Source organism: Nyctereutes procyonoides, unplaced genomic scaffold (genome assembly GCF_905146905.1).
Source record: "Nyctereutes procyonoides isolate TBG_1078 unplaced genomic scaffold, NYPRO_anot_genome, whole genome shotgun sequence".
NCBI lineage: Eukaryota > Metazoa > Chordata > Mammalia > Carnivora > Canidae > Nyctereutes > Nyctereutes procyonoides.
This window is the reverse complement of record NW_026575037.1, coordinates 25,580,928-25,605,257: the sequence shown is the minus strand read 5'-3', so window position 1 is coordinate 25,605,257 and position 24,330 is coordinate 25,580,928. Positions and strand designations below refer to the sequence as shown.

Below are 24,330 nucleotides of genomic sequence, written 5' to 3'. Positions count from 1 at the left end.
AAGAGCCCAAGCCAACGCCCCGTGGGAGAGTGCGCCCGGCCCATCAGAACTGCGTGCAGATCAGCGTGGCTGGGAAGGAAGGAAGGAGTGGAGGCAGGCGATGAGGCCCGGGATGTAACTGGAGGCCAGGGTGTAGAGGGCCTTCTAGGTCCTTCCAAGACGTGGCCTTTCCCTCTGAGTAGGATGGAAGTCACTGGCAGGTTTGGAGTGGAGGAGTGCCGTGACCCAGCTTCCCCCTTGAAGGGGTCACTTTGGCTGCCGTGCTGGGCTCATGGGCAGAAAAGTCGTGACACCCAAGGTGAGAGAGGACAGGGGCTTGGAAGTGGGTAGTGACTCTGGGAGTGCTGCCAAGGGGTCCCACTTGAGTTATATTTTGAAGCCATTAGAATGTGCTGATAGACCAAGTGTGGGTGTGTGGGGTTCGTAGAAATTGAGCATATCCCAAAGATTTGGGCCTGGACTAGTCTAAGACTGGACTTGCCATCGATGGGTGTAGGGATGACTTTAGGAGGAGGTGGTGTTAGAGAAAGGCCTGGAGTCTTCTGTTCTCAGACCTTCCTAAGGCCAAGTGGACCTCCTCTAGGACGCCTTCCCTGACAACCCCCCCAACACCCGGAGCTCGCGGTAACCACTTCAGTTATCTCTGCACATCCGGAGCCAACATTTCTCATTCACTCATTTGTGCTTCCCAAGGATGTATCTTTGGTTGGTCTACTGATGATGAATTTTTTTCTCAAGGCCCATCTCAGCTCTTTGCACATAGTGGGCTCTCAGAAATATTTGCTGAATGACGACCAAGTAAATGAATGAATGCGTGACTCAGAACAGATGTGTGGGAGATTGTAAACAGCAGTGACCTCTCGATACCCCACGGCGAGAGACGCTGCAGCTGGTGTGCTGGAATGCGAACCAGGCTCTGGGATGAGGTCCCAGTAACATCTTTTCTTCCTTCTTTGCAGCCCTGGGCCACGGGGAGGCCAATGGACCTCTCTTTGTCCCTTCAAGGGAAGCTCCAGTTTCTTGGGGGAATGACCTGGGGACAGATCACAACTGAGACCCAGCATGTCCAGCGGCAGGGCAGGGCTTCCAAGGCTGATACCTGCTGGTCTAGAGGCCAGTGCTGACCCTCCGTGCCACCCAAGGCCTTCACCACTCTGGCTCCACCGCCTGGTAACCTTGCCCTCTCACGCTTCCTGCCTGCCCTCTGGTCTGGGCCTAATCCCACCCTTGCTCCCCGTAACCCGGATGCCCACTGCACCTGAGGTTGGCATGGGGGTCTAGGAGTACAGTCACATTAGAAGTGGCCCACAGACTCCTGGGAGTGGGGACAGAGGATTACTCCCTTGGCGATCTACAGCACCACCAGTCCCTTGATAGCTCAGCCTCATGACCTTTGTCCTGGGGTCACTTCCAACAAGCCCAAGACCCCTTCAGGACTTCCCTGTCCTCAAGTCTTGGAGGTCCCAGTTCTCTTCTCGACTTGCCACGTGGCCTTAAGAGAATGCCTCCGTTCTCATGTAATGAAACGTGTTCTCATTGATCGTGTAAGAAATCTGGGGGGAGGTGCAGAATGGGGAATCTCTACCCCCTCTGCTCACGGCCTTAGAGCAGGGTAAGGCCTGAGGAAAACACCTCATCTAGAGTACTCTGAAATTGCACTCATTTAAAATTAGATCCCTGTGCTCCTTGCACTAATAAAGAGACCAGGATAAGGAGTCTTCGATGTTTCCCACATGTGTTTGGCTTGCGTGTTGCCATGGCAACTGTCCCATACACATCTGCAGGGGTGTTCACCGCACACTGGGCTCCAGACGAGGTCTGCAACTCCCAGGTACGCTGCCCTTAGACTAGGACCAGCCTGGATCTGTTGTCATGGCAACCACAGGCCTGCGAGGGGGAACGAAGTGGAGGGTAGACTGTGTGCGTGCAGCTGTGCCCGCGTGTTGGCCGCAGACCCGCAAACCGCCTGTGTGCATGAATCCTGTTTATGGGCAAACCTAGAATCAAATCTGACGTGTCCGTGCAGAGCTGATTGTTTTAAGGTCACTGAATCACAACACTAAGTGGAACCTCAAAGATAACACTCAACGTTCTGCTTTAGAGCAAAACCCACCCATTGGTAACAAATCCTATTACCTCGCTGTGGGCCAAGGAAACCCAAAAACCTGATGGGGAAAAAAACATAAGGTCCAAACCCGGCGTTGTCTGGCCACCGCTGTGATATTACTACTGCAGAGCCTAACTTCCGAATCTGTGTTCACACGCTGGTGTGAGGAGGTCCACGAAACCAACCATCAGATACGTGTTTTGTGTTGTGAACGTGTCCATCTGTCTGGGGAGACATATAATGCTAACCGGGTTCCGAAAGAGGTCCTTGATGCCAAAAAGTGAAAAACGACTGTAAGAACAGGGAGAAGCTCTTACCCATCGGACCCAGAACCAGCTGGGGGCGGGGGGGGGGGGAGACCTTCTCACTACCCTGGAGAGAAAGACGTTCTCGCTCCAAGGCTAAACCCATTCTCTCAGTTGGCACCCCTGTGCTTTATTAGAGCTTTTGCTAGGTTTTTAAAGAGACGTTAAATCTAACACAGGAACGCCATGGACTCACATTTCATTGAATTTTAATAGAATAATCACCGGCAATTACTTAGTATATAAAAACTGCTCTGCAAATGTTAAGCATAGTCTTGGTGTGATGGGTGGGAGTTTCAAAGCATGATGAGAACGTTGCCTTTCACCCAGCCTGATTTCGTCACCAGGAGCTTCCTCCTGCCTCCATGGAAACCCGGATTCTCAGGCAGGAAGGATGGAGCGAGCTTGCTGGGTCAAGCTCCTGGCCCTGGGCTGTGCCACCTTCCACTTCTAATGGGGCTGAGCTCTCCTCCTGCTTGGAGGCTCTCTCCTATCTCCGCGACCTCGATCATTCTCACCATAGAACACACTCCCTGGCTTCTCCAGCCCTCTGTGGAGGTGGAATGATTTTCTCAAGGGAAGGGACTAAGCCTAACCATTTCTCTGTCCTTCCCCCTCCCCCCAGGCCTTGGATGACCCCACACTCCCTGACCTTCCCTGGGCCCCGACCCTTTAATCATCTTCAGCTTTCTCTGGAGCACAGGACTCCCACAAGCCAGCAGCCACTCGCAGGAAGGCGGGTGTCTGATTCCTTCCGCCTCTTAAAGGACTCAGGACCAGGAATATTAGGACTTGGGGGTAATTCTCAGCACTTAATCTTCCTGGTTATTGTGTCTGTGTCGCTCACTCTGTTCAACTGGCTCCCCCCCCCCCCCCAGCTCCTTCCGTGTTCGCCTGCTGAGCAGTCTTATTTTGGGGGGGGGGTGTCTCAGTGGGAGACCCTAATCCTCTTATCAAGGGGATGGGGGACACACTGGAAGGGGGGGATGCTGGGTTCCGGTTTCTGCCCCTACGCTGGTGCCAGGGGGAGGGACTAAAGCCTTGCCTGGAGACCAGCGCTCCTAGAGATGAAGCTGCCTGCAGGCTCTCCGTTGGCCTCCGGCCTTCCCAGGGAGACTTTGTTTCTCGGAAGTTATGAAGACGATTGATTGGCCAGCCCTTGCCTTCCAGGGGTGGGACAAAGGCCTGTGAAGCCAAATCTTTGGGGCATCCCTGAAGGGGGGTTTCTCTGGATTGGTCATGGAAGTTTCTCTCCGTTGGTCATGGAAGGACATGGCGAAAGTTTAGCAGATAGTTCAGGTGGCTGAAATTTCCAGCAGCCCCAGAGGCCCCCCGATAACACTCTAAAGTTGCATGGGGTGGTCGGATCTGGAGAGGTTCCTAGTAACCGGACCCTCCTCCTCCCCAGTACGTACCCTTATTCTCAGGACCTTCCCGTGGCCCACAGGCACACAGAGAACTAAACGAGGGGTCAGGGTTTCCCAGGAAGAAAATTTCTCACCTTCCTCTTTTCCTCTTTCCTAGTATTAAAGAGTGGGACGCCCGGGTGGCTCAGTGGTTGAGCATCTGCCTTCAGCTCAGGGTGTTACCCTGGGGTCCTGGGATCGAGTCCCACATCGGGCTCCACAGGGAGCCTCCTTCTCCCTCTACCTGTGTCTCTGCCTCTCTCTGTCTCTCATGAATAAATAAATAAAATCTTAAATGTTTTTTTTTTTTTAATTTTATTTATGATAGTCACAGAGAGAGAGAGAGGCAGAGACAAGGCAGAGGGAGAAGCAGGCTCCATGCACCGGGAGCCTGACGTGGGATTCGATCCCGGGTCTCCAGGATCGCGCCCTGGGCCAAAGGCAGGCGCCAAACCGCTGCGCCACCCAGGGATCCCTAAATAAAATCTTAAAAAACAAAACTTAAAAATAAAGACGGGGTGAAGGGGGGTGGTCCGCAGACTGCTGTCGTTGATATTCTTAGATGTCATGAAGCCAGAGGGAGCTCTGTCCTGCTCTTTGGGATGAGAGACACATTCCCGAGCCGGGACTTCTCGAGGGCCACCGTGCAGGTTATGCATACACAGCTGCACAGGCTGTACACTGCACCACGAGGGCAGAGGCCTTTGCCTGTTTCATCCATGGATGGACTCCAAGGTAGAGCAGTGCCTGGCACATTGTAAGCACTTAATAAAGATTTGGTGGAAGGATATGAGTTTCCTCTGCAGTTGGGTAGTACGGAGGCCCTGGCTTTCTCGGGTGGAGCAGGACGCGGGGAAGCTAGGCCTTGTCTGTGTTGTTTGCTGAGCATTCAGGTCATTACACCTTCTAAAGTGGGAGCAGTCTTGGGAGGTACGGATGTGTACGTGGGGTGGGGGGTTCCAGGCTGCCCAGCCTCCACCATCCTTGACATTCCACTAACATGGCTCCCACTGGGTCAAATTCACTGCTTGGAGCTTAATCCCATCCCCAGCTAAAGGCTGTCTTGAGAAGTCCCTCAGCCTCCTCCTCCCTCCCCCTTCCTCCTCCTAGGAAATAGAATCCAGATCCCTCTGGTTTCTATTTCAAACTCCTCCAGCAGGGTACCTCAGATGACCTCACTTCTCAGGCCTCTCCCTCCGGAGGCCCCTCCCAGAGTTGGGGCTCTGTCCTGCTGGCTCATCCCACTGCCCCTCCCAGCTTCCCCGGGGCGCCCCCAGGGCTTGGGACATGTTCCCCTCCAGCAAGGTCACGATGCGCACGGCTAAGGGCATGGCCTCTGAAGTCCGGCTGCCTGGGATCCAGGCCCGGCCGGACCCCTGCGGCACGTCGCAGCCTTTGGGCATCTGTAAAGTGGGCACACTGGCACAGCGCCCCCTCCGAAGGAAACAGTGACAATACGGAGCAGCTGCTATGGATCAGTGCTCCCCGGAGCCCTCTAGCTCCGTTGGTGTCCTGGGTCCTCGGGCAGCCCTAGGAAGGAGGCACCGTCATCGTGGAGGCACAGAGACATCGAGTGACACACCCAAGGCTGCACAGCTTGCGAGTGGCCATGGGTCGAAGCAGGGGGTCATGCGACCCTCACACGGTTGTTAGAGGGGCTGCAGGCCCGCATCCGAGGAAGCCACGGCAGGTGTCCGCTGTGGCCGCGCAGGATTATTACCTCCCGTCCCAGCTGCTGGAAGGCTCCGCGGTCCCAGACGGCTACCTGCTTTATCCAAACGGGGCCTCCAGGGACCCCCGACCTCCAGGGCCTCCCCTGGCCCGGAGTGCACGGAGCCGCCTGCGCGCTGATGCCACAGCTAACGCCACCTGCCCCTGAACTTGGGCTGTGTTTTCTAGTCAATTGTCTGCACGTCCTCTCTCCACGGATGGCTGGGACATCAGGCTTCGCTCAGCTTCAAAGTCCCCAGAGGGCAGGGAACACGGCAGTGTGAACTCAGCGTGAAATGACACGGGCCTGGGATGACAGACGAGCCGGGGACATCCCGGGGCTTGCTCCCGTGGACGGAGATGTCAGCAGGACTGTGGCTCATGACCCTGTTTCCTTCCCCACCGGTTTTGGAGGTTAAGGGAGGCAGGGGGCAGATGACCCCACAAGGGGCAGCAACGGGAAGGCGGGCGAGTGAGGCTGGAAGGCGTGGCTTTCTGACAAGCCTGGGTTCAAATCCTGGCACAGCCCCGTCGCCGTGTGTCCCCAGACCAGCTATTTAGTGGAACTTCCCTGGGAGTAACAGCACCGCCTGCAAAGGGTGGCATGAGGTGCTCATGAAGGACTCCCTCCGAAGCATCCAGCCCCGTGCCCCGCACGTAGCAGGTGCTCAAGAAGTGGCAGTCGTTGTCACCTTTGGGTCATTTCAGTGTTTGGGGCATCAGAAGGCGGGGGGCCTGGCGTCAGCTCTCCCCACGGAGAATGAGGCCATCACTGGGTGAGAGGTAAAGTTCATTAGAGCTTTGGCTTCCCGTGGTCTTTGACTTTTCGAGTCACTTGTAGCCCTGGGATCCTTGGATCTGGCCCGAAGCTGCCAGAAGAGCACGTGGGGCTCGTACCACTACGCTGGCGCCACCCGAACACCCAGAGCAAATTCCTCTCCCAGAGAGTAGCGGCCAGACCTCTCTCCTGCCCCAGCGGAGGGCTCGCCAGGTTTGCAGGTTCTCTCCAAAGGGCGACTCACTCCATCCCCTGTCCCAGATCCACAAAACGTGAAAAACGTAATTATGGCTTAAAGGTGGAGTCAGCTGAACATGGAAGAGGGAAGGAGAAAAACAAAACTCCAGCACGAGGCCAAAGTCTACACCGCCCCTCCTATTCTATATATACCAACCCTTGTGTGAGAAGCAAGGCGGGGAGGAGGCTCCGGCTTGTTCCCCAGCGACACAGGCTGTGATGAGACAAGATCCCTTCATTATGTGTCCACTTAGCGCTCATTCAAACACGCCACAAAGTGGAAGTAATTAAGGAAAGTGTCAACCTTGGGGCGACCTTTCCCAGTCGTCCTGCACTCGGCCTCGCACACGTGGGCCCGGAGCAATGTCAGCACTGGCTTCCCTGGGCCTTCCAGATTAAGGCCCGATGGGGGCCCGTGCGCCGCTTTTGCGCTGATGGCAGCCAAGGGGACGCGGCGGCCGGGAGCAGCACGGGGGCCTCCGCAGCACAGCCGGCGAGCTGGGAGTGGGTCCCGACACACGCGAACGCCCCCGGGCCAGGGGCAGAAGCCCTGGGACCTACGACGGCCAAATCCCAGCACTGCCGCGTGCGGGCAAGTCATGCTCGTGAGGAATCCCCGTCCTGCTCGACAGGTTATCCCAGCTCGCGTGGACTCCACGCTCCAGGCAGAGTAAGTAAGAAAGCAGCACAAGGTGGAGGAGAGTCTTGGTCCTCCCCCGCTCCTCTCAGGACCTCTGTCCTCCCCTGCGAGCCCGGATGCCGGAGAGGAGCATGTTGGGAGGAGAACAGAGGAAAGGCTTGTTGCCCCTCGTCAGGCGGCAAGAAACAGGCCCACGGAGCATCAACGACCCCACGAGCACGGACTTCGGATTCCTTATTCACTCGCTCAGTTTACCATTCCGCCCAACACGGATCAGCGGGCACCGTGCTAGGTCAGGGGGAGCGAGATGGGCACACAACCCAGCAGGAAGGATGTCTGAGCCACAGAAGAAAGCAGACCCGCCCCCTTGTCGTCCACAGACTGATATGGGAATCGCATGCTCAGGACCGTGTGGCTTCTGTAAATGACGCCGATGTAGGATGTGGCATTCCCTTCTTCCAGGCACCAAAATCTCCTCCCCCAGATCAGGGAGGGGGGCATAAGGCAAGCATCCTCCTCGTGCTGCAAGGCCTCGCGGGTGCAGGACCCACTAGGCTGCCCTATGAGCTCCCGCGAGGGCAGGTTGCATGGCTCCAGCGCATGCTCTGGGCCGGGCTCATCTCTAGACCATCAGCTCCTTGGAAACAGGTCACAGTCTTATTCATCTCTTTGGTTTTTTAAAAAAAAAAAAAAAATATATATATATATATATATATATATATATATATATATGTCGTTTTCAATTATTTATATTTTTAAAAGTAGGCTTCGTGCTCAATGTGTGCCCCTTAGCGTTGAGCACGGGGTTGGGCACGAGGCAAACACTCACTGATGGTCTGTCGAGTGAATGAAAGCTGAATGAATGAGCCACGTCGTGCTCAGAGGCAGGGAGCAGGGCGCACAATGGAAGCCTTCCGTTGTCTCTTTGCTCGTCCCTGTTCTCTTCAGGCTCAGAGTGCGGGCTCCCCTACAAAGCACATCTCCCCCTGCACCCAACGCATCAATACGTCCAGTGTGTCCTTGGCCGACATGGATGGCCACGACGACAGGCAGTCCCAGAGCAGAGGCAGGGCAGAGAACCTTGTTCCTCTTCCCCGGGAGCCCCGGAGGAAGCAAGGGCTGCTCCCTTTTCCCACCTCCGCAGGTCCCCTGGCACTCCACCCACGGAGGAACCCAACGTGGGATCTACTAGCCGCGTTCATCCTTCCGGCGGGGAAGGATGGGCTCCAGCCGACGAGCCCGGGGGACCCCTAAAGCCAGTCAGCAGCAGACACTAATGGTAAAAGTCCTCTCACCAGCTCATCGGATAATGGTTATGAACGGGCCTGGTTAGGTGGAGCTCATTAGCCCCCAACAGTGTGGCATACACATAAGGAAGCCATTACGCTAGCAAAACTGCAAATGTAAAAATAGAGCCCCACATAGTTTCCTGGTTACCACATTCTAATTCTGATGGTTTTTCAGTGCCAGCGAAATTTGGTTTCCTTTGTCCCCTGCCATGCCCTGGTTGCTCTGCGTGTGTACTCATTGTGGGAGGCAACGGTTTATTTCTAGATGCCCAGTCCCTACCCCATAAACCTCCTCTACGAGGCTTGCCATGGAGTGAGTGTTGCTGCTCTGTCTTCAGGGTCACGACGGCCCCAAGACCACGGCTGGGGCCCAGGGCGGCAGAAAGCCCGGAAGGGCCTGGCCCCGCAGCCTAGGGGAACCCCCAACCACCTGCATAGAGGGGATAAGAGGACAGGAACGGCACGCTGCCGATGTCCAGCGGCACCAGGTCAGGCTGTGCTCTGTGCCCCAGCTTTGCCCACGGGAGCAAAGCACCGAAATGAAGCTAAGACGAAACCTCTAGACAATCTCAGCTTTGCCAAAAGCAAGCTCGTCCTTTCCCTGGGGCAAAGACCCCTTTGGAAACTAAAGGATAGACAGCTGGAGCCCTGCAGTGTGCAGTCTCGGGTACCTCTCATGTGTACCACAGTCATCCTCTAGGTATTTTTTTTTTAATGTTGCAAGAAAACCAACACACACACACACACACACACCTAAACCCTGCTAAGAGTTTAGAATCTGACCAGTCTAGGACCTGACCCGTGGCACACAAGCTTTCACCTATCCGCTCACCAGTCATTCATTCAGAGCCACCTGCAGAGCACCTGCCGTGGGCTGGGCACGGGTGAGGATGTACCTGGGGACAAGCAGTGTCCCTGCCCTTACAGAGTATCACTGTGTCCCAGTTTCAGAGCTCCTCTTGGTGTAAATCTCACATTCTGGCTCCTGAGGCTCGGTTACCGGTAGGACATGCATCAGGTGGTGTGTTGTGACTACGGGGTGCCCCAGGGAAGGTGACAGGTGGGAAAGGAAGCAGGTGTCAGGCAGTCAGCCAAGTGGCTCTGCCTCGCTGGTTCCCAGCACCCCCACCGTTCATCTGGGCTTTGCATGGAACCTGGCTCTCGATCTCTCGGCTCATTACTTTTTTGTCATGGCCTCGGTGACTCGGTGACTCCCGGCCCTGAGCGCTGGATAAACAGGGCACCCACTGGCCACTTTCCTCCCCTGACCTCGAAGCGCTCCTGGATTGGACGGACCAACTCTGGGTTGAGCCGAGCAGGGCAAAAGCTCAAAGTGAAGTTCGCAGGCTGATGTCTCATTGTTAAGAGAAGGACCTGTGTAGGCAGGTCACTTCTTCCAGTGAGGACAGTCTGGTGGCCTCCCCACCCCAGGAGGAAGTCCTTCCCTCCAGGACACGTACCTGTACAGGAGAAGCTGTCCTCGGTCTCCGCAGGGCAGCCAGAGTAGTCATCAAGGACCCAGCCAGCCTGAGGGAGGGGGCCGGGTTCCTGGTCTGTCTGCAGCCTGTGGACAGAGAAGGGGTGGTCACTCACAGCAGCGGTGGTCCTGGCCCCGAAACTTCTCCGAGGGACTAAGGAAATCTCCCTGGAGCTCGGTTCTTCCCCGCTGCTGGTGCTCTGCACCCCGCCGGGCTGGGCCTTCCCTGGCAAGCATACGTCCAGGTGTGCACTCGCGTGTGCAGCAGGACCTGGGCCAGGTTAGGCCCGTGGGAGGGGCCCTGGGGGAACTCCTGAGGGCACTGGGATGCCTGGTGCCAGTCCCTCTTTGGTGTCCCGCCCGTTCCCCAGAACACCAATGGCCCACAGGACAGCGGGAACCCACAGTATCGCCAGGCCTTGGGTCCTTCGTCCTGCCAGGGTCCCTGCCCTCAGACTGTGCCTGTATTTTTTTTTTTTTAAGATTTTACTTATTTATTCCTGAGAGACACACAGAGAGGCAGAGACACAGCAGAGGGAGATGCAGGCTCCCTGCGGGGAGCCGATGCGGGGCTCCATGCTGGGGCCCCGGGGTCACAGCCTGGGCCCAAGGCACCCGCTCCACCGCCGAGCCCCCGCGTGCCAGGCTGTGCCTGCGTTGCAGCCACGTCCGTGCCCAGAGGGCAGGGCTCCGTCTGAAGGTGAGGTCACGGGCTCCTCGTGGGGGCTGCGGGCCACCCAGGCCTCCTCGGGCTTGGCCACGGTGCGGGCGGCCAGGACGTCCGAGAAGGGGGCTCGGCGGAGGTCGCGGCGACTCCCGGGGGGCTGGGTCCACGCTGGGCCGGTGCGGCAGCAGGAAGGAAGGGTGAGGTCTCCGGGCACCGGCTCCCGCGCGGGCTCCAGCACAGCCCCAGCCCACAGGCCGGGAACAAAGGCCGCGGCCGTTATTACAGGCAATTACCCGGCTCCGAGCCGCCGCCCACGCCCGCTGTCGCCAGCTAAGTGGGCCCTCTGGCAGCCTGGCGGCGGGGGCGGGGAGGCTGCGACGTAAGTCCTGGGGCCGGGGCTGGGCCGGGGACCCTGAGTCTCCCAGTGCTACGGGATGTCTCTTCCTCGCCCCGGTTTTTCCCCTTTCTCCAACCAAGATGACTGGGAACTCTACGTCACGCGCACGTTGCGGTGAACAGCATCGTACACGTGGAGCTAGGGGCAGGCAGGCCCAGCGCTAGAAACGCAGGGCGCCGTCACCCCGCTCGGGCCATCGTGAGTGAGCGGCACTGGCCCGGGAGCCCGGAGAAGGCTTCCACGCTCTCATCCCGGCCTGCCTCCACCTCCCCAGACTCGGCCAGGGGCCCAGGCCTCTCCTCACTCTCCAGCCTGAATGGAAGCTCCGTCTACGCTGGAAGTCGCCGGGGGCTTGAGCCTCACAGAAGAAAACCAATAACGGGGCGCCTCGGCGGCTCAGTCAGTAAGCATCTGCCTTGGGCTCAGGTCATGATCTTGGGGTCCTGGGATGGAGCCCCACATCGGGCTCCCTGTTCAGTGGGGAGTCCGCTTCTCCCTCTGCCTACCACTCCCTCTGCATGTGTGCGCTGTCTCTGATAGATGATAGACAATAGATACAGACAGTGATAGATGATAGATTGACAAATAGACGGTAGATGATAGATGGGTGATAGATGATACATAGATGATAGGTAGATGACAGGTAGACAGGTGACAGGTAGATAGATAAAAGAAGACCAGTAACCCTCCCCTCCTGCCACCATTGACTGCACCCTCCTCCCTGAAGTCTGACCAAAGGCCAGCCTGACGGGGGACGGAGAGAACTGCTGGAAAGAGAGCGCTTGGCAGGTGGTCAAAAGCAGCCACAAGGTGGTGAAGCTGTGGGAGGCTCTTCCCCGGGAGAGCAGAGGAGCCGGAGTTGGAGGATCTGAGGGAACCAGCTAGAGGCAGTAGAGGCGGGAGACCCCAGGACCTGGACAGCCGCCCGAGAGGCATTGGTCTTCTGTGGGTCCAGCCAGCAGGGGTGACCAGAGGGAGGCGGTGGCGGGTCAGAGATGAGGCAGGAGAGCCGCTGCCTTGGGAAGGACCGAGCCTGGAAGGAGATGGCTGGGGCGGACCTGCCCCCTGGAGAAGCAGGAGACGGAGGCGGGCGGGCAGCTCGATGACCTCTGCCGCTGCGAGCAGCTGGAGCTTTGCAGAAAGGCCAAGGGGCCGGGGGCGGGGGCAGATGTCCGGGAGAAGAGGACGTCCCGTGAGTCCTAGGGAGCAGATGGCAGCGCCCCGGCTACGAAGCTTGCAAGGCAGCCAGCCGGGCCCTCGGCAGAGTGACCCCTGACAGCGGCTCCGGGCCCCACCCACCGGCCTGCGGCACCTCGAGTGCCCTCCGTCCTCCTCCGCCCTTGCCAGAGCCACGACCCTCCCTGCCACCGTACGCCGGGGCCCGAGACACCGGGTCTAGGAGGTGGACGGTGAAGAAAACCGCCCGCGCCGAGGTCGGTACGACCCGTTTCCAGGTCTGTGTACAGTGAACGTTTGCGGAGCGAAGGAAACACGGTTCTGTTCAGGTTGCCCCGAAATGTCCGAAAAGGGAGAAGTTCTGACCCCTCTGGAAAATGTCAGGCTCTAAATCCGCCAGGGGGCCTGTAGGGCAGATGATGTAGAATCTCAAGCAATTTAACGCCCAGACGCCCTTCCCGGAGCGGGATCCAGAAGGAAGGCGGGCGGGGGGCCGGGGCCTGTCCCCCTGGGAGGCCCCGGGGGGGGGGCTGTGCCGCGCTGGCTCCGAGCTCTCCTGGCTGCAAGGCCGGGCGCAGCTCCCGAGGGCCCGCAGGAGGAATCGGGCGGTACTGGGCCGTACTGGGCGGCACTGGGCCGTACTGGGCAGGCCCGCACCCCGGAGTGAGCCCTTCCCTTGATCCTTGCTTCGGCTCGGATCCCTGCCGTGACGGGGAACTCACCGCCTTTCGGTAATTCGTAAGCCTCTCCCGTTGCTAGAAAGTTCTCCCTGCCGAGCCCCCAGTCTGTCTCCAACGGGCTTCTAACCACCTTGACGCCGACTCAGTGCTCTGGAGCCGCACCAAGTAAATCCGGTTCATCTTACGGCACGACGGCTCTTCAAATATTTGAGAACAGCTCTCAGACCCTCGCTAAGCCTCCTTTTTCCAAAGTAAACCGCCTCGGCGGCCTTAATCATTTCTCCGACGCTGTTTTTGGATCCCTCACCAACCTGTTTGTCTTCCTTGAAATGTGGTTTTGGGCTTCGGTGCCCCTTTTAAAATATGGTGTTCCGGGGAATGTGATCCTCGAAAAGAGGCCCGAGCCCGTGGCGGAGGGCCTGGGCCTGCTGGCTCCCTCGCCCCGGGCCCTGCGCGTCTGTTCCCCGGTGTGAGGGCGCCTGGAACCTTCCGGAGACCGAGGCGACTGCTGGCTTCCGTCTGGTAGGAGAGCAAGGTCCTAGCAGTTCCCGCTCCCGCCCTCCAGAAGCTCTGGGGCCACAGACACCCCCACCCGCCCTGGGGATGGTGCCCGAGCTTCTCTAAAGCCCGGAGGTGGAAATGCATCTCTCCTCACTGGAGCGCAGAGACAAAGCCCGGGAAGTCAGGCTAGCCAGGGAGGAACTTCATTCGAGCATCTCTAAACCGTGTGACCCTTGGTAATTAAAACCTGGTTTACCTCTATCATGACCATTTTATCAAAATTAGGTTTTTATTTAAAAAAAGCATATGTACTTGACGGACACGTTTTTCCAGGCGCTCAACGTGCCCCGTGCGGAGAAAACTAGAGACGCATTTGTTGATCGTGTTGTTAGGAAGGTGAAACCCCTGTCGGGCCGTTTAGGAAGCAATCCTGGCTGCGCCTGGGGTGCCAGGCACGAGGGAAACGCCGTGCAGAAGGAGACAGGGTACGTGGAGAGAGACACACAGAAGATTCTGGGGGCGCCAAGGAGAGGCTAAGACTTCACTCGCCACGGCGGGAGGGACCATGCCCACGATGCTGCACCTCGCCCCACAGCCAGTGGTGGCCAGTGTCCCAGACGAGCTGGCTGGGACGGACCTACCTGCCTGCACCTGTGGCTGCTCAAGCATCCACGCTACCCTAACACACTCCTGTCTCCGGGACCAAGGGAAATGGACGTTCCAGGGCGACTCCCCTTATCAGGCCGCCTGTCATGGAGTCCCCAGGGTGAGTCCTCTGAGAAGTACCAGAGCTTGGATCCTGGGCCCCCTTGGATGTCCCCAGTCCTACGTCAGCGTCAGCGATCCCAACCCCCTGCCTCCCGCCTATACTCAGGCCCCTCCATTGGTGGGTCGGTCACCTGTCACCGCTCCTCAGCACAGAGGCCCCCTCCTCTCCAGGCTTCCTGCTGTGTCCCCGCTCCCTGCCTCCCTCCCCACCTGCTCCCCCCGCTCACCTGTACTGGAAGGGGGCCACTGTGGCTGTGACCGGCTGACTCTGCTGATGGCCCGAGGCGAAGCTGATGGGCCCTGGGGTGGGCGAGGGGCGTTTGCTCTGCACGGGGCTGCACCCCGGGGAGGAAGCCCCTGACGCTGCCCCGGCATCAGGCTCCAAAGACCTCAGGACCCCCGAACCTTTGTAGTTTGTATCCCTTTGATCCTTTCCTGGGTAGCCAGGAGGTTTTCGACCTTCAGGAGCCCCCGGTATTTGAGTTTCTCCACGAGAGCTCATTCGGGATGGGCTCCTGCCCCGGGTCTGGCGGACTGGGATCCCTTCTGGAGCCACCTTCTTCTTTCCCTGGGTGCCTTGTGTCTCCCCAGCTCTTCTGGGCCCAGCCCAGCTGGAGAGGGCTGCTTTTGGGGTTGCCCTGGGACTGCTCCATGGGGAGCTGGAAAGGCCTTCACCACCCTCCGCTGACTCCCTCGCCGCCCCAGGAGGCTTGGGGGAGCCTCTCCCCCGGGAGGCCTTAGGAGAGGAGTTTCTGGAAGGGCCTCCTGCCTTGCCCAGTCTTGGGGAGGCCGCACGCTGGGGGCTCAGGGCCAGGCCAGCCTGGCGTGTCCGCAGCTGGGGAGAGGCGCCTGGCGTGTGGATCCTGGTCTGGGAAGCAGCTCGAGGCACAGGGATGGAGGAGGCATAGTGGGGGCGGCTGGCAGAGTTCACGTTGGCCATCCCATTCATGGTTAGCGCAGCAGCAATGAGGTCTACTGTCCTGCAGGGAGAGGAGAGGAGAGAGCATCAGGCACCATCCCAAGCTCCTGCCCCTGAGCCGGTAAGGAGGAGGCTGGGGTCGGCCGAGGAGGCCCGGGGCTCCAGGCCGGGCATCAGGACTCGGGGCTGCGCGTCCTGACTCCACCGGTGCTCACAAGCCGTGCCCTCTCTGCTCTGAAACGCCGCCGTGAGGCTCGTAAGCAGACACACACGCGAGGGTGCTTTGTGAACCACGGTGCTCTGTGCAATGGAGTTGAGTTAACGTCCCTGGCCTCTGCTGCCCTGCACCGATCAGGGATAGACTCTCCTCCTCGGATCCTTCCTTGTGGCCTGAGTCTAGAATCCCCTGCCCAACCCCCTTGTGCCCTCAGCCGTTTCTCTGCATGTTCCTCCCACCTGCCACCTCATCTGATAAAAGCGCCCAGGATACCTGTCCGGTGGAGCGTAATCATCCAGGTCCCGCTGGGTCCAGAGATGGGGCGGCCGATCCCAGTCCCCACAAACCACAAACTTGTAAACCTGCCCCCACCCTCAGCTCGGGCCACCTGGCTCGTATCATTCACTGGTCCTCATTGATGCCATCTCTCCTCCCTCCCCCTGTCCCCACCCTCTCGGTCACTGGAGATTTGGGCACTGGGCTCACAGTCCTCCTGATAGCCCTTCCCTGTGCATCCTCGAGCCCTCTCTCAGCCCTCGATCCATTAATTATCCCATCCCTCTCCCATATCCTCAACCTCTCCTCCTCTACCAGCTTCTCTTCCTTGCCATGTTAATTAATGAATTAATTGCTCCATTAATCACTTTCATTTCCCAGGGAATTTGAAGCCATTTACAAAGACACAATCAATCCCAGATGGACAAAAGAGTTAAATGTAGGAAATGCAGAAAATGAAACCATATTTGCAGGACACACGCACAAATGTTTCCATAATTTCGTTGTGGGAAAGGCCTTTAAAAGTCCCATGTCTGGGGATCCCTGGGTGGCTCAGCGGTTTAGCACCTGCCTTAGGCCCAGGGTGTGATCCTAGAGACCTGGATCGAGTCCCACATCGGGCTCCCTGCATGGAGCCTGCTTCTCCCTCTGCCTGTGTCTCTGCCCCTCTCTCTCTCTCGGTCTCTATGAATAAATAAAATCTTAAAAAAAAAATCATAGAGATGCAGATTAAATGTCAGCATTTTTTGCTATCAAATTTAGTGCCTTTTAGAGAATGTATAATATCGAGCTTCGGTTCAGGGCCGCAGGGCGCTCTGGCACTGCTCTGGGAACAATGCCCGGCCTAGGAATGTATCCTATAGGGGAAGGAGGAAAAATGTAGGCAAATGATCACATGTGAGGAAAATGCCCAGGTTGACTGCCACCGGGTGAAGATGGAGACAAAGGGCATGTGAGCAGAGAAAAGACCACCACGGTGTGGCTGGTCCACCTGAGGCCACCGGGCTGTCCCCCTTATATGGCAGAGGGGCCATCGGCAACCGTGCAGGTTGTTATGGCTGTTGTCAACCTATGGCTGTTGTCAACCTTTCTCTGACCTTTGACTCCGTGGCCGAGGACCACTTACAGGCTGCACTGTGAGAAGTCAACGTGGACCCTAAACCTTGATGGATTTACAGAACCACAGTGTGGAATGGCGGAGTCGGGGCTTGCAGGACTGCTCCACTAACGGACGAAATAATTTCCGCTAGGAAGCAAAATGCTATGATCCCCTCCCCGTTTCCTCTGATGTGGACTTTAATGATTTGACGCCACTATTGATGGGCCACAGGAGCCCCCAGCTCCTCCAGCAGAGAAGGCAAAGCCGCGTGTGTCTGGATGCCCACAGCCAGCTTGCCCCCACTCCTCCGGTGGCGGCCTAGGCCCACCGGACCGCGTTCAAGGCTTGCCTGACTCCTGCGTCCTTCCCGTCAACCTTACACCCCCCCACTAGGCCATAGACTGAAAGGATACTCTGAGTCCCCCTCCGCCTGCCCCCGTCTCGTTTCCCGTGCAGGGCACCCTGCCCGTCCCCAGCCCCAGCCCCGCAGGAGGGTCTGAGAAGGACTTTCACAAAGAAATCTCAGAGGGTGTCAAGCGGGTGCTAAGGGCAGCTGGGAGACTCTCCACGCCCAGCCTGCACAATAAGAACCGGATAAAATCCAGCCGCTGCAGTCAGGCGGAGCGACAGGCGGTCTTTACGATTCAGAAGGAACATCATGCTTTAGCCTGGCCTCAAGACGTTGTGAGAATTCTCCCCCAGGAAAGGGGAGAGCAACGGACGGTGTCCCCCTTCTTCTCCCCAGCCACTCCACTGGTTGTCAGCTACGTGCACCGGTGACAATGCCAGGCTGGGCCAGAGGGATAAGAACGGGCCTGGTGGAAGGCGTGTGTGGCCCTGAGCTGCTGACCTTGGCGTCCAGCACAGAGCTGAGCCGTGCCCAGCCGGCTGAACTCATCGGCTGACCCCCCATGAGAAGGACCCGAGGCCACGGAGCCACCGCGGCCCGTGCCCCGGAGACCGCAGCACTCCCACGTTCAATCCCTCCACTGGCACAGGACCGCACGGGCCACCTGTGCCTCTCCCCGTAGGCCCAGCCCCCATCAGATCCCAGTGTGGGGGCCTCGGCCATGCAGGCACCCCCTCTGGGAGCTACCTCTGTGACAGAACCCGGAACAGCATCTGGGCGCGCCTGCACCTCTCCCGTGAACTGCTCTTCCCCCCACGTTGTCGTGTCCAGGGATCTCCCAAGAGCCCAGCTCACCTACGCTGTCCCCGAGGCATCCCCAGCTCCCCTTGGCCCAGACTCCCCCAGGCCCTACATCTAGGACTGGCCAGACTTCTGGCCAAGGGAGCCTTAAGGCCCAGAAGCTGCTTCTACTTCACTTGCTAATGGAGCAGATGCAGTGGCTGCTTTCACTGGATCATCATTTTTTCAAAAGCTTGATGGGAAGAGGATGTAAAAACATTCCTGCGGTAGGTCACAGGAGCCTCACCCCTCCCTCTCCCCTGCAGCTGGGGCCCGGCCCTCGCCTCTGGCCCAGAGGCCGGCCCCACCTAGACCAGGAGCAGCATGTGCACAGGAGGGGCGGCCACCATCCCAGGTGCCAGTCTGGGAGCATCAGACCGCTTTTGGGGTGGTGGACGAGGGATCCCCAAACACACTGGGTTCTTTGAGCCTGGTGGGAAAGGGGCCACACAAGGAGCCTTCCTGGTTTGCCTTCCGAGTGGGAGCTCACGGGTGCTCAGTAGCTCTACAGAGATCTCAAGAGGACACCAGCGTATCTTCCCCAGACGTCATCAGTGTCTCTCTCACTGAGACATGCTTTCTAATCTGTACAACAACCTTCCGGAAGTGGCTTCTATTATCCCTATCCGCCAGGTCAGGAAAACAAGGCTGAGAGGGTTAAGCAAGCTCCCCGAGAACATACACAGCTAGAAAGCAGGAAGGCTGCGCGTCAAGAGCAGATGAGCAGGACCCTGGGGCCCAAGGACGGATCCCCTAGTCCATGGCCATCGAATGCACGTCCAGCCTCAGGATGCACTCCTCGGCCTCCCTATCAACACTGTCCTTGCCATGATTGACAGCTCGGGCCTCCCAGAGATTGTGGGAAACAGAGGATGGGGGCATAAACCTGGTTCACAGGGTGAAAATTGGAAAAGAACATCAGTCATGGGCAGCTCTGGAGGAGGCCTCCTCCTCCTCCTTCCTTTTTTCTCCAGCATTCCTCAGATCTGGCCAGCTTTCCCTGTACCCTCCATATGCTGTTTGACTTTGGTTGGTCCTGGAGGCCAAGATGGTCCTAGGGCATCGCCCCATCAGAGGCTGAAGGCAATGAATGGGGGTGGGGAGGGAGAGAATGGGCCAAATCCAGTCTGGCCACGCGCGTAATATGCTCAGTCGGTGGCAAGTGGCACACCTGGGGTAGGTGAGGGTTGATGATGAAGACTATGGAGTTACAAGTCTCTAGCAGATGGGAGACCTGGGTAAAAAGGTAAAGAGTGCTCATGGGGGATGGGGTCTTGGTGGAGACACATGGGTAGTGGTGCCTCCAAAGCTCAAGAGTGAGGCGAGTCCAGATGACCTCTCCTGGGGCCCAGCCAGGTGTCTACTGACTCTGGTATCCAAGCTGCATTCTTTTATTTTTTTTATTTATTTATTTATTTATGATAGTCACAGAGAGAGAGAGAGAGAGAGAGAGGCAGAGACACAGGCAGAGGGAGAAGCAGGCCCCATGCACCGGGAGCCCGACGTGGGATTCGATCCCGGGTCTCCAGGATCGCGCCCTGGGCCAAAGGCAGGCGCCAATCCGCTGCGCCACCCAGGGATCCCCAAGCTGCATTCTTAATGGACTGAAGGAACTGGGAGGCTCCCATGTGTGCTCTGGGGCCCAGTTTCTCCTTTGAAATGAGGAGAAATCCTTGCTGCCTTCTTGTTTCTTCACGTCCTGAGCAGGCTGAGTAAGATAGTATCAGAAAATGTTCGGCCTCTTGGGGTGAACACGGTTGGCTGTGACGGTCTTCATTTCCTGGTTCTCACTGTCACACAGAACCATGCCCGGGAGCTGGACCATCTCTGTCTGTGTTGGACGGGGCCTGTTCAAGCCAGAGGGCAAGTATAGATGTCGTCACTGTATCTGGGGAGGCACACGGGCAGGAGGTGGGGAGCTGGGAGTGTCAGCAAGGAGCCTACATCTTTCCTACGTGAACATGGACGTGCAAATGTGTGTGTGCACACACATGTGGGATCGGGGGCGCCCGCCAGATTCCCCCACTCCTAAACATGCTCTCTCTTCCTCCTCCTCCTGAGTGCTCTGATCTGGGATGTCACTTAACCCCTTGAGCAGACTCAAGGAGGAGGTCTCCCGTGCTCCTTAGTCCCCTCCTGCTGGGGCTCCCTCCTCCGTAGTTACATTAGGGAGTCAGTACTTCCCATTACAAAAGCACATCGGGCTTTCAAAAGGATTCACAACAGGATCCTTTTGCTCAACCATCCACACCTTGGTTGAGTGCCTCCCATACACCAGGTGCTTTGCCAGATGCTCAGGCAATCGAGCACCGGCTGAGACCCAGGTTCTGCTCTCAAGGAGCCAATGATCCGGTCGGTTCGGGGGGGAAACATGCACAGTCATCACAAGCACATTTTGCACCAAGAGAGGCAAAATAAAGTGCTGTGGGGACGTGTGTGCGTCAGTCTGACCATGAAGCAGAATCTGGGAAGGCTCCGAGGAAGGGGCAGCAGCAGGGTTGGGGGGTGGGGGATGAGGGTTTGAGGTCTGGGGAGATTTGATGACTGAACCTCGCATGCCCATGGTCCATCTGTCAGTGCTCCAAGGCACTGCTCTTCCAAGAGACTCTGAGGAATATAGTGGTGAGAGAACAAATGCTGGAGCCACAGGGCCTAGGTTCGAAGCCTGGCTCTGCCATTTGCTGAGGGTGTGACCTTGGGCAAATCCCATAAACTCTGAGTTTCCTCAGCTGTAAAATGAGGCTGAGGCTAGGACCTACCTCCTCATTGCTTTGAAGAGTAAATAAGTCCATAACTGTAGTGCCTAGAACAGTACCTGGGACACAGCAAGGAGTCGACAAGTATTGTCATTATGATCACAAGGACAGACAACCTTTTTCCAAGTGTCCCTCCATCCCAGACGCCCCGGGGTGGAGGCTGAACTGCCTGGTTCTTCTGGAGCCACCCTCAGAGCAAAGGAGGATGAGAGTACCTGCCAGGCTCTCATCAGATTTCTACAGCAAGTCAACACGAAGAACACTGCCCGAGCTGGATGTAATAACACCCGAATGCCCCCCAGTGGGTGTGACGGCAAACTAGACAGTTGGAAATTTTGTAGTGGAAAGATTAAAGACTATTGAGTCAGGAAGACCTGGGTTCAAATCCTAGACCTGCTACTTCTTGCTATATGGCTTTAGATAAGGTATCTCAGGATGCCCGGGGGGCTCAGCGGTTGGGCATCTGCCTTTGACTCAGGGCATGATCCTGGAGTCCCGGGATCGAGTCCCACGTCGGGCTCCCTGCTTCTCCCTCTGCCTGTGTCTCTCTGCCTCTCTCTGTGTCTCTCATGAATAAATAAAAATCTTTAAAAAAAATAGATAAGGTATCTTAACTTTTTTGAGCCCAAAGCCTTTATCTGTAAAAAAAAAAAAGCATCTGTAAAAAACAACAACAACAAAACAAAAACTTAGAGTTTTATAAAGATTCAATGAGAGGATACAGATAAGGTACCTGGCATGGCGCCTGGCACATAGTAGAGGCTCAAGAAATGGCAAAAATTATGTTAAGGAAAACAGCTGCTCTTCTCAGAAGAGAAGGAGACAAATTAATTTTTTTTATTTTTTTAAAGATTTTATTTATTTATTCATAGAGACAGAGAGAGAGAGAGGCAGAGACACAGGCAGAGGGAGAAGCAGGCTCCATGCAGGGAGCCCGATGTGGGACTCGATCCCGGGTCTCCAGGACCACACCCCAGGCTGCAGGCGGCGCCAAACCGCTGCCAGGGCTGCCCAAGGAGACAAATTTAGACCTAGACTGGAACAATCTGATGGATGGCAGGTGAGTCCAGAGGCTGGTGGCTTCCAGGGAGAGGGGCACAGTCGCAGTCCCTAGTACAGCACGCAGCCCCACCCAGCATGTACTTCCATTTCATCTGGCTCCCCCTCTTCCATCTACACCCCAACTGTCTACTCTCTCATCCTCGCCCTGGGGTCTTTTTTTAAAATTTATTTATTAATGAGACACAGAGAGAGAAAGGAAGGCAGAGACACAGGCAGAGGGAGAAGCAGGCTCCATGCAGGGAGCCCGACGTGGGACTCGAACCCCGGTCTCCAGGACCACGCCCTGGGCTGAAGGCGGCGCTAAACCGCTGGGCCACCCGGGCTGCCCTGGGGTCTTTTATTTTTAAATCCAACACTTATTAGTTGCCCTTACCGTCTGCATGCCAAGCACTGTTCTGGGCTCTTTACCTATATTAACTGCAATTGCCCTATGAGTCGGCGGTTACATTATCATCCCCACGTCACGGGCTCGGACACCAAGGCCCGGAGAAGCTAAGGAGTTTGTGATCACACAGCCAGTAACCGGGAGAGCCAACATTCGCTGCGCAGTGGACCCAACCTGCGTCTGTACCCACCCTGCTCTGCGGCTTATCCTACAGCCTCAATCCAGACCTCCCCCGCTCCTCCCGCTCCTCCCTTCCACCTCCAACCTCCCAGCTTTTTTCAGCCTTGAATCATTCTGGCCTCAGGCCCCATCAGGACAAACGGAGGCCACTGGCTCCCCAATGCTCTGCAAACCCCGGAGCCAGGAAGTATTCGTGGCCTATAAATATTTGACTCTAGCTCAGAACGTGGGGAGAACTTAAGCGCTAGCTCCCTGGGGTCTGCGGGCCAGAGGCGGGATGAGGGCAGGGAAAGCGGGTACTGTATCCCGGTCCCTCCCAGGTCCCCAGGCCCAGCGGCGGCAGGTTCCCAGCAGGACTCTCGCGCCCTCCCCGCCCTTGAGGCTCGGCAGCGGCGGCTGTGGTGCTGATAGGACAGCTCCTCCTGCAGGGGCCCCGTTAGAGGACGCGGCTGCCCGGCGGCGGGAGGGCGAGGTCCCCCCCAAAGTCCAGAGGTTGGGTATGGAAGGAAAGAGGAGAGAGAGAGAGAAGGAAAGGGAAGGGAAAGGGAAAGGGAACGGGTAGGGAAAGGGAAGGGAAGGGAAGGGGAAGGGGAAATGGAAACCGAAAGGGAAGAAAGAAGGAAGGATGGTCGGGACACCTGGGGGGCTCAGCAATTGAGCTTCTGCCTTGGGCTCAGGGTGTGATCCCAGGGTCCCGAGATCGAGTCCCACATGGGGCTCCTTGCAGGGAGCCTGCTTCTCCCTCTGCCTGTGTCTGCCCCTCTCTGTGTGTCTCTCAGGAATAAACAAGTAAAATCTTAATTAAAAAAAAAAAAGAAAAGGAAAGGCAAAGAAAGAAAAAAGAAAAGAAAAGAAAAGAAAAGAAAAGAAAAGAAAAGAAAAGAAAAGAAAAAAAAGGGAGAGAGGAAGGAAATGCAAAAAAAAAAAGTCTGGGAGGTGCTACTCTGGGTCAAATGATTCCATCATAGGCTGAGTGAATTTGGGTAAATTATTTCTCTTCCCTGGTATGTTATTTAAAAGCTGCAAAATAGGGCAGCCCCAGTGGCTCAGCGGTTTAGTGCTGTCTGCAGCCCAGGGTGTGACCCTGGGTCCCGGGATCGAGTCCTGCGTCGGGCTCCCTACACGGAGCCTGCCTCTCTCCCCCTGTCTCTCATGAACAAATAAATAGAATCTTTTAAAAATAAAATAAAAGCTGCAAAATAGGAAGGAAGAAGTCGGATTCTGAGGAAGAAGGAAAGAAAAAATACTGGAATCATTCACGGTAAAGGCTCGGAGTGTCTCTGGACTCCAGCACTGAGGTACAGACCCTGCACAGTAGAGGGTGGTGGTGAAGGACCCAGGACCTGGAAGCAGAACCACGGCTTTCCCACCACCTCTGTCCCCATCTTCCCAACACCCCCACCCCCATCCCTCTCCCTCCCCCCACCCCCGGCAACTCTAGCTGGCGTGCTGCTTCCTAGCTTGGGGTCCTAAACAAGTTATTTAACTTCCTTCATCTGCCTCCCCATCTGTAAAACAGGAATAATAATAACAGCATCTATTTTATAATGTTATAAAAACATTATATTATGTCAGTGAGTTACAGGAAAATCACTGAAGACAGTGCCTGGCTCACACAAACCCATACAAATCACCGAATAAATGCTAGTTATTATTAAGTCGAATAGTTCATCAGCACAGCGTGTATCTCCCTTCCCTGCTCCGCTCAGATTCCCCACTGGGACCTTGCGTCACCGTCTCCAGTCAGAGCAACATAAATGTTACCACTATGTATTTCCCTCTTATCTTTTTTTTTTTAAGATTTATTTATTTATTTATGATAGAGACAGAGAGAGGCAGAGACACAGGCGGAGGGAGAAGCAGGCTCCACGCAGGGAGCCCGATGCGGGACTCAAACCCAGGACTCCAGGATCACGCCCTGGGCCAAAGGCAGGCACCAAACCGCTGAGCCACCCAGGGATCCCTATTTCCCTCTTATCTTAATTTCTATTTCCTCCTGTGAGTATGAAGAGGACAGACGGTTTACATGGGAGCGGGGTAAGGAGGATACACAAAGTTGGGGAAGTCTCCAAAATTAAAGGCGGCAGGGGTCAGTGAGAGAGGGGGGAA

At 56.8% G+C, this 24,330-nt stretch overlaps 1 protein-coding gene across 5 annotated transcripts in view; it reads right to left on the bottom strand.

Moving 5' to 3' along the window:
• NAV1 (neuron navigator 1) overlaps nucleotides 1-24,330 on the bottom strand; it is a 245,829-nt gene that overhangs the window by 158,190 nt on the left and 63,309 nt on the right. For all 5 annotated transcript variants that reach the window (XM_055319071.1, XM_055319072.1, XM_055319073.1 and 2 more), the window contains exons 2-3: nucleotides 14,366-15,118; nucleotides 9,933-10,036 (exon numbers count right to left, since the gene is read on the bottom strand). In XM_055319071.1, coding sequence (XP_055175046.1) covers nucleotides 9,933-10,036; nucleotides 14,366-15,087 — 826 coding nt within the window. In that variant the 5' untranslated portion in view covers nucleotides 15,088-15,118. The remainder of the gene's footprint in view (nucleotides 1-9,932; nucleotides 10,037-14,365; nucleotides 15,119-24,330) is intronic.